Genomic DNA, 9033 nt, shown 5'->3' on the forward strand with positions numbered 1-9033 from the left:
CAGGGGGGTCCAGGGGAGGTTCTCCAGGTGGGTCCCACCTGGAATTGTTCTCCAGGTGTTTGGGGAGGTCCCAGAGGAGTTCTCCAGGTGAGACCCACCTGTGGAGGCTCTCCAGGTGTTCAGGAGGGTCCTGGGGGGCTCAGGTGTTGCTGAGCAGGCGGCGTTTGGGCGCCGTGGCCGTGTAGGGGTGCCAGCGCCACTCCACGTCAGCTGCATCCCCCTGCTCCAGGGTCCCCAGGCGGATCAGGTAGGCTGGGGGGGACACAAAGGGGTACAGTTGGGACATCTGAGGACACGAGAGGACATTTGGGGACACGTTGGGGACAGCAGGGGACACTCACGCCTCAGCTGGAAGCGCGGCCCCACCTCCTCCAGCTCCACGGAGCGGCCCCGGCGCCGGTACACGTGGTTCCTGTGGAGACAGGGGGGTGACAGGGGACATGGGGAGGGGTCTGGCAGTGTCCCCGTGTCCCCTCGGGGGTCACACACCTCACTAGGATGACGTCGTCCTCGTTGGCAAAGGTCACCACGCGGCGGCTGTCGGGGCGAGGCACCGGGAACAGGTGCTTGAGGATGGTCCCCACCTGAGGGGACAGATGGGGACAGATGGGGACACGGATGGGACAGGGATGGGACAGGGATGGGACAGGGATGGGATGGGGATAGGGCTGGGGACAGGGATGGGACAGAGATGGGGACAAGAATGGGGACAAGGATGGAGATGGGATGGGGACAAGGATGGGGACAGAGGTGGGGACAGGGATGGAGACAGGGATGGGGACAGGGTTGGAGTCACCCCATCTCTGGGAGCCCCCCGTATCCCCCCCCAATGTCCCCATTTCCTCCCTCCCATACCCCCAGCTCCCCCCCATTGTCCCCTCCCTGTGTGTCCCCCACTGTCCCCACCATGTCCCCTCCCTGTGTGTCCCCCACTGTCCCCTCCATGTCCCCTCCCTGTGTGTCCCCCACTGTCCCCTCCATGTCCCCTCCCTGTGTGTCCCCCACTGTCCCCGCCATGTCCCCAGCCCCCCAGGCCGTACCCTCTTCCCCAGCGTGGAGTCCAGGCGCAGCAGCAGCAGGTGGGGGGCGGCCAGCGGGGCCCCCCCGAGCCCCCCGACCTCCTGGCGCAGCACGGCCCCGCTCAGGGTGAAATGGGCCGTGGGGCCGTGGGGCAGGTGGGACACGGTCAGCCCGTCTGGGGGGCGGGGTTTGGTCAGGACACGCCCCTCGGACAGGCCACACCCACTGTGGGGTTAACTCCACCCTCAGGGTGGGGCTTGGTCAGGACACGCCCTTCAAACACCCCACACCCACAAGCCTAAGGCAAACTCTCTTTGAGGAGAGACCCCAAAAAGGGGAGAAGGCAGGGAGAAGGACCCCAAAATCAATGAGAAGGGTGGGGAGAGAAACCCTCAAATCAGGAGTGGAGGGCAGGGAGAGGAACCCCCCAAAATGGGAGGAAAGTTGAGACCCCCACACCCCCACCCCAGCTGACCATCCCAGTGACCCCAGTGACCACCCCAATGACCCCGGTGACCACCCCAGTGACCCTGGTGACCCCAGTGACCACCCCAGTGACCACCCCGTTGACCCCAGGCCGCACTGACCGGGCCGGCCGCGGGTCTCGTGCAGCACCAGCAGGTCGGTGACGCCGGCGGCCCGGCAGGCGCCCACCAGAGCGCCCAGCTCCGCACGGCCGCGGTTCATCCGCCGCGCCCCGGGCAGCAGCAGGCACAGCTCCTGGGGACAGCACGGGGACATGGGGACACCAGGGGGACAACATGGAGATAATACAACATGGGGACAACACGGGGACACCAGGGGGACAACATAACACCGAGACGACACAACACAGGGACGACACCAGGACAGCACAGGGACAACAACATGGGGACACCATGGGGACATGGGGACACCAGGGGGACACCAGGGGGACACCAGGGGGACAACACGGGGACAGCACAGGGACAGCACGAGGACAACATAGGGACAACACCACAGGGACAGCATGGGGAAAACACAACACGGGGACAACACGGGGACGACAGCACGGGGACAGCATGGGGACACCATTGGGACAAGACGGGGACAGTACAGGGACAACATGTGGACATGGGAACAAGGGGCGGGGTCAGCAGGGACACGCCCCCTTTGTGTCACCCAAAGTCCCCTCCTTGTGCCACTCCAGTGTCCCCAAATCACTCCCCCTGTGAGTCCCTCCAGCACAGGGTGGTGATGTAATCCATGCCTGGCCCCGCCCCTGGTGCCTATTTAGGGGTTTAAGCCACGCCCACATTCAGGCCACGCCCACATTCAGGCCACGCCCACTCCCATGGGTGTCACCCCCCAGCATTGGCTCAGCCCCAGCACAGCCCTCCAAGGGGTGGGGCCAAGAAAGCCCCTCCCACTGCCCAGCCACACCCACACAAAGCCACACCCTGTTTGAGGCCACGCCTTCATGGGTGGGGTTAAAAGGTGTTTACGCTGGGCCACGCCCACTCTGGGCCACACCCACTCCAGGGCCACACCCACCTCAGGCCATGCCCACCTGAGCCCCACCCACGCCCAAACCTGACCACGCCCAGCTCAGACCACACCCAAATCTGACCACACCCAGCTGAGACCACACCCAAACCTGGCCACACCCAGCTTGGTTCACCCCCAAATCTGACCCCACCCACCCCTGAGTCACACCCACGTCAGACCACGCAAACCTGACCCCACCCAGCTCTGGCCCTGCTCAAAACTGACCACACCCAGCTGAGACCACACCCAAATCTGGCCACACCCAGCTCAGGTCACCCCTAAACCTGGCCCCACCCACCCCAGAGTCACACCCAGGTCAGACCACGCCCACCCTGACCCCACCCAGCTCTGGCCACGCCCAAACCCGGCCCCACCCACCTTGGCAAAGAGCCTCAGGCGGGCACTGGGGTCACGGGAGGTCGTCACCATCACCTTGGGGGGCTCCAGCCCCGCCCACTTGTACTCGTCATCCTGGCTGCTGTTACCTGGCTCTGGGGGCGGGGCTTTGTCAGGCCACACCCACCGAAGCCACACCCACCCCGGGGTCAGCTGTGTCATGTCAGTGATTGTTTTGGGGAATTTTAATTCAAATTTCGGAAGGATTTTAATTCAAATTTTGGGGAATTCACGGCTCGTTTTGAGGGGAGCAAGGCTCAGACTGAATTTGGAGGTGAATTTAATCTTATCTGAGGAATTAATAAGCTGATCTACAATTTGGGGAAAGGTGTGAAATTCCATCCTGAGGCTGGAGCTGGAACCAGGCTCTCTTTCAGGTTTTTTTTTCTGGGCTGCCTCTCTCCAGCTCCAGGATTCCCCTCTCCCAGTTTTGGGGTCTTGCCCATCCCCCACCGGTGGGTTTGGAGGTTCCAATTTGCCCAAATTTGGGGGTCCCTCATCCCAAGTCCTCCTTGAATTTGGGGGTCCTTCTCTCCACTTCTCCCCCTGATTTGGGGGTCCCTCTCCCCACCCTCTCCCCTGATTTGGGGGTCCCTCTCCCTGTCCCCCCCCCCTCAATTTGGGGGTTCCCCTGCTCTCCCCCCCCCGAATTTGAGGGTCATTCTCCCCACCTCCTCCCCAATTTGGGGTTCCCTCTCCCTGCCCTCCCCCCAGTTTAGAGGTCCCTGTCCCCACCCTCTCCCCCGAATTTGGGGGTCCCTCCCCCCCTGATCTGGGGGTCCCTCTCTCCACCCACCTCCCCCCTGATTTGGGGGTCCCTCTCCTGTCTCTCTCCCCTGAATTTGAGGGTCCCTGTCCCCACCTTCTCCCCCAAACTTGCGGGTCCCTCCTCCCCAATTTGGGGGTCTCTCTCTTTCCCCACCTCTCCCCCCAGTTTGGGGGTCTCTCTCCCATCTCTCTCCCCCTAATTTGGGCATCTCTCTCTCTTCCTTAACCTCCCCCCGATTTGGGTGTCCCTCTCCCCCGAATTTGGGGGTCCCTCTCCCACCTCTCCCCCCTCAATTTGGGGTTTCCTCTCCTGTCTTTCCCCCCCCGAATTTGGGGGTCTCCATTCCCCAATTTGGGGGTCCCTGTCCCCACCTTCTCCCCCAAACTTGGGGGTCCTTCCTCCCCAGTTTGGGGGTCTCTCTCTTTCTTCACCTCCCGATCGAATTTAGAGGTCCCTCTCCCCCGAATTTGGGGGTCTCTCCCCCGAATTTGGGGTTCCCCCCTCTCACCCCCGGGTGTCTCGAAGTCGAACTCGAGCTCCCTCTGCAGGGCCAGCGCCTCGTGCCGCAGCTCCGTGGGCAGCAGCCGGTTCTCTGGGGTGGGGAGAGAAACGGGGGGCTCAGACGGGACCCCCCAACCCTCCCCAGTCAAACACAAACCCCCAGCACCAAATAAACCCCCAGCGCCCCCAGTCTCCCCTCTTTAACACCCTCAAATATCCCCCGATCCCCTTAAACTCCTCCCTACCCCCCAAAGTCCTCCAAATCTCTTTGGCTGCCCCCAACCCCCTTTTTATATTCCTAACACCCCTTAACTCCTCCCAAATCCCCTTTTAAAATCCTCCCAGCCCCGCTTTAACCCCTTCTCGCTGCCCTTTTTCCCCCTCTCCCGGTACCGTCCAGCGCCCTCCGCAGGTTCTCCCGGCGCTCCCGCTGCCGCTGCTGCTGCTGCTCCTTGGCCCGGCGCTGCAGGTACTCCCGGCGCTCCCGGGCCTGGCGCCGCAGCTGCGACAAGGGGACAGAGGGAGGTGACACCGGAGGCGACACTGGGGGGGATGTGGGGACGGGCCCGGTGTGGGGGACATGGGGAGATGAGAGGATGGGGGACACGGGGGCGATGTGTGGGGAGGTTTATGGAGCCGTGGAGGGATGGGGGACATGGAAAGACACGCGAGGACACTGAGGGGACACCAGGGGGACACCGAGGGGACACAAGACCCCCAAATCCCTCTCCCTCCTCACCATGGCCGCTCCTCTCCGCGCCGCTCCACACACACACACACGCCGGCACCTCCCAGCACCGCCGCCTCCCATTGGCCGAGCGCCGGCGGACCAATGGGAGCGCGCGGTGCTGCCGGAAATGGGCGGGAAAAGCCGCGCCCTCACTCAAGATGGCGGCCGGGTCGGCCTCATCCCGCCAGGCTGCCTGCCCTCACGCAAGCCCCGCCCCTCAGGCTGATACGCGCGCTGATTGCTTGAGGGGTGCCGGGGCGAGCTGTGATTGGATGAGGTGGGGCCAAGCCTGAGGACCCGGTGAGGGTGGCGATGGACGGTGAGGGAGGACCGGGAGCTCCGGGGGGGTTTGGGGGTCCCGGGGGTGTTTGCGGGAGTCTCCGGGTTTTTTTGGGAGTCTTTACGAGACCAGGAACGTTTTAGGGTGGATTTGGGGGGTCTTAAGGAACCTGAGGGTGTTTGAGAGGGTTTCCGGGGGGCTGAGGGTGTTTGGGGGGGGCTCTCTGGCGATCCAGGGGTGTCTCTGAGGGCCCGGAGGTGTATGGGGGGGGGGGGGTCCTGGGGGTGTTTGGGGAGTCCCGGGGATGTTTGGGGGGGTCTCTGAGGGTGTTTGGGGGATCTCTGAGGGACGGGGGGTGTTTGGGGGGTCTCTGAAGGTCTTTGGGGGGGTCTCTGAGGGGTCCGGGGGTGTCTGGGGGTGCCTGGGGAGTCTCTGGGGGTGTTTGGGGGGGTCTCTGAGAGCCCGAGGGTTTCTGGGGGGGTCCTGGGGGCGTTTGAGGGATATCTGGGGGTGTTTGGGAGGTTTCTAAGTGTCCGGGAGTGTCTGGGGGGTGTCTGGGGGGTCTCCGGAGGTGTCTGGGGGAGTCCCGGGGATGTTTGGGGTGTCCCTGAGGGGTCCGGGGGGTCTCTGGGGACACGGGTGACCCCAGGGGGAGGCCCCGCGGCCCGAGTGGCTCTGGGGTCCCCCCGGTGTCCCCTCGGTTTTGGGGCGGGGTCCGGAGCCGTGTCCCCCCCAGGGTCGCTGTCGCTGTCCCTGGACGAGGCGGCGCTGGAGGTGATGGAGGCGCTGGAGCTGCTGCAGGAGCGACGGGAGCGCCTGGAGCAACACCTGCGGCAGGTACGGGACACTGAGGGGACACTGAGGGGACACTGGGGGGACACCGGGACACCGAGGGGACACTGAGGGGACACTGAGGGGACACTGAGGGGACACCGTGGGGACATGGGGACAGTGAGGGGACACAATGGGGACACAGTGGGGACGAAAATGGAGACAACAATGGAGACACGGAGGGGACACAATGGGGACACAATGGAAACACAGGGGGGACACAGCAGGGACACAATGGGGATACAATGGGGGCACAGTGGGGACCCAATGGGGACATAGTGCGGACATGATGGAGGTGTGTGAGGAGGTGCCACCAGCCAGGACACACCTGGGGACAGTCCCTGCTGTGGGGACACATCACCAGTCCTGGGACATGGGGGGGACATGTCACCCACTGTGGGGACACAAAGGGACACACCACAGGGCCATGTGCTCCCCGTGTCCCCAGGGCTGCCTGTGGCTTCTGTCCCTGTGTCCCCACAGGTGACTGTCCCTGACCTCATGTCCCTCTGTCACCCTCAAGGGCTGTGTCCTTCCAGGGCTGGCTGTGCTTGTGTGTCCCCCCGCAGGGGTGGCTGTCTCCGTGCTGTGTCCCCACTGTCCCCAATGTCCCCGCAGGAGTGGCTGTCCCCATGCAGTGTCCCCACTGTCCCCACAGGGGTGGCTGTCCCCGTGCTGTGTCCCCAGTGTCCCCGCTGTCCCTGCAGGGGTGGCTGTCCCCGTGCTGTGTCCCCAGTGTCCCTGCTGTCCCTGCAGGGGTGGCTGTCCCCGTGCTGTGTCCCCAGTGTCCCTGCTGTCCCTGCAGGGGTGGCTGTCCCTGTGCTGTGTCCCCAGTGTCCCCATTGTCCCTGCAGGGGTGGCTGTCCCCGTGCTGTGTCCCCAATGTCCCCAGTGACCCCCAATGTCCCCACTGTCCCCACAGGGGTGGCTGTCCCTGGCCCAGGCCCGGTACTCCCTGGGCTGTCACCGCGTCTCGTCCCTGCAGTACGGGGCCACCATGGTGCCCCGAGTGCGTGTGTGCCACAGGTGGGGACATGGGGACACGGGGGGGACACTGGAGGGGACACTGGGGACAGCCTTGGGGAGGTGACAGGGACACTGGAAATGACATTGGGGACACACTGGGGAAGATGACAGAGACACGGGGAGGGACATGAGGACATTGGGGACACCCTTGGGGAGGTGACAGGGACACAGGGACATGAGGACATTGGGGACACACTGAGAGGAGACACAAAGGGGTGTCCCCAGTTTGGGGAGGTGACACGGGGGTGACACCCATGTCATCAGTGTGGGGGGAGGTTTAAGGGTGACAGGGGGGTGCTGGGGTGTCCCTGGGGTGACAAAGGGACAGCAGGACACGGCGGTGACACTGTCCCCACTGTGTCACCCCCAGGCAGGACCCCGAGGGACGCCCCCACTTTGAGGAGGTGCCTGGAACAGGGGGGGACCCCGAGGACCCCGACCCCCAGCAGGATGGGGGTGACGGTGAGGGGGGGCTGAGTGGTTCCTGGGGGTCTTGGGGGTCCCCAAAATGTCCCCAGTGGGTGCTGGGGCCAGACTGGGGGTTCTGGGGATGTCACCCATGGGTGCAGGGGGGGAGTTTGGGGTGCTGAGGGGTCCTGGGGGGTTCCTCAGTTGGTTTTGGGGGTCATGAGGGGTTTTGGAGGGTTCTGAGGGGTCCTGGGAGGTTCCTTAGTTGGTTTTGGGGGGTTCTGAGGGGTCCTGGGAGGTTCTTCAGTTGGTTTTCAGGGGTTCTTAGGGGTCCTGGGGGGTCCCTCAGTTAGTTTTTGGGGGCTCTCTGACCTTTCTCTCCCCCTCAGGGCTGCGGCAGCGTCGAGGAGCCCCCGAAAAGGAGGGGACCCCCAGCCGGCCCCCCCCAGACCCCCTGGGCTGGTTTGGGGTCCTGGTGCCCCCCAGTCTGAGGCAGGCCCAGGGCAGCTTCCAGAGGGGTGAGACTGGGGGGACTGGGAGGGGCTGGGGTGCACTGGGGTGGACTGGGGTGGACTGGGGGGGACTGGGGTGGACTGGGGGGGACTGGGGGGGACTGGGGTGCACTGGGGTGCACTGGGGTGGACTGGGGGGGACTGGGGGGGACTGGGGTGCACTGGGGTGCACTGGGGTGGACTGGGGGGGACTGGGGGGGACTGGGGGGGAACTGGAGGGAACTGGGAGCAACTAGGGAGGAACTAGGGAGGAACTAGGGAGGAACTGGAGGAAACTGGGGGGAACTTGGAGCAACTGGGGAGGAACTGGGGAGGACTGGGAGCAGCTGGGTAGAACTGGGTGAGACTGGGGGGTACTGGGAGGGTCCCCAAACCTGGGGGGTCCCAAGAATGGGAGACAATGCCCCAAATCTGGGCTGTCCCCAAAACCGGGGAGGGCCTGAAGGTCCTGACCGACCCCTGTGACCTCGGCGGTGTCCCCGCTGTCCCCAGGGGTGACACTGGCCGTGGAGGTGGCCGAACTCCAGGCCACCCTGGAGGCGGCGGCGGCGCGGTACCGGCAACTCCTGCGGCAGAAATGTCACCAGGGAGGGGATAGCGGGGACAGCCACACCCCCATGGGGACCCCTGGGGACAGCAAGGGCACAGAGGACACCCAGAGTGACACGGTGACCTCGGTGACTGCGTGAGTGAACAGCCAGAGTGACGAGGACATGTCTGCAGGTGACACATGGGGACACAAGGGAGCCTTGGGGACATGTCCCTTCACAGGTGACACAGCTGCCACCACGAAGGACAACAGCACCAAGTCCCCGAGGCCTGCAGGTGACACTGAGCACTGGGTGACACTGAGGGCGTGGCAGGTGACACTGTGACTGAGGGGAGTCCCCTTGTGTCCCCACCCCCAATAAAGTCACTGTGGTTCCCCCAGCTTGTCACCGTCCTGGTGCCACCGCAGGGTCATTTGTCACTGTGAGGTTCCAGTAGTGCCAGTGCCACCATGGCCAGTGCCACCACAGGGTCATTGTCACCAATGGCCACACCAGTGCCACCG

General features: G+C 64.4%; 2 protein-coding genes across 2 annotated transcripts; one reads left to right on the forward strand and one right to left on the reverse strand.

Moving 5' to 3' along the window:
• Positions 1-85: 85 nt before the first annotated feature.
• Positions 86-4962, reverse strand: IMP4 (IMP U3 small nucleolar ribonucleoprotein 4). Its single transcript, XM_083881433.1, has 9 exons — positions 4932-4962; positions 4586-4694; positions 4200-4283; positions 2905-3017; positions 1608-1740; positions 1041-1195; positions 490-584; positions 342-412; positions 86-252 (listed from the first exon to the last, which is right to left on the reverse strand). The coding sequence occupies exons 1-9, from the start codon at positions 4932-4934 to the stop codon at positions 140-142; spliced, it is 876 nt and encodes a 291-aa protein (XP_083737559.1). The 5' UTR covers positions 4935-4962; the 3' UTR covers positions 86-139.
• A 272-nt stretch (positions 4963-5234) lies between these two features.
• Positions 5235-8903, forward strand: VMA22 (vacuolar ATPase assembly factor VMA22; the record flags this gene model as incomplete). Its single annotated transcript, XM_083881299.1, has 7 exons — positions 5235-5241; positions 5939-6039; positions 6956-7059; positions 7430-7521; positions 7857-7985; positions 8472-8664; positions 8751-8903. The coding sequence occupies 7 exons, from the start codon at positions 5235-5237 to the stop codon at positions 8752-8754; spliced, it is 630 nt and encodes a 209-aa protein (XP_083737425.1). The 3' UTR covers positions 8755-8903.
• Positions 8904-9033: the final 130 nt, after the last annotated feature.

Source organism: Zosterops lateralis (genome assembly GCF_965231275.1).
Source record: "Zosterops lateralis genome assembly, chromosome: 33".
Lineage (NCBI taxonomy): Eukaryota > Metazoa > Chordata > Aves > Passeriformes > Zosteropidae > Zosterops > Zosterops lateralis.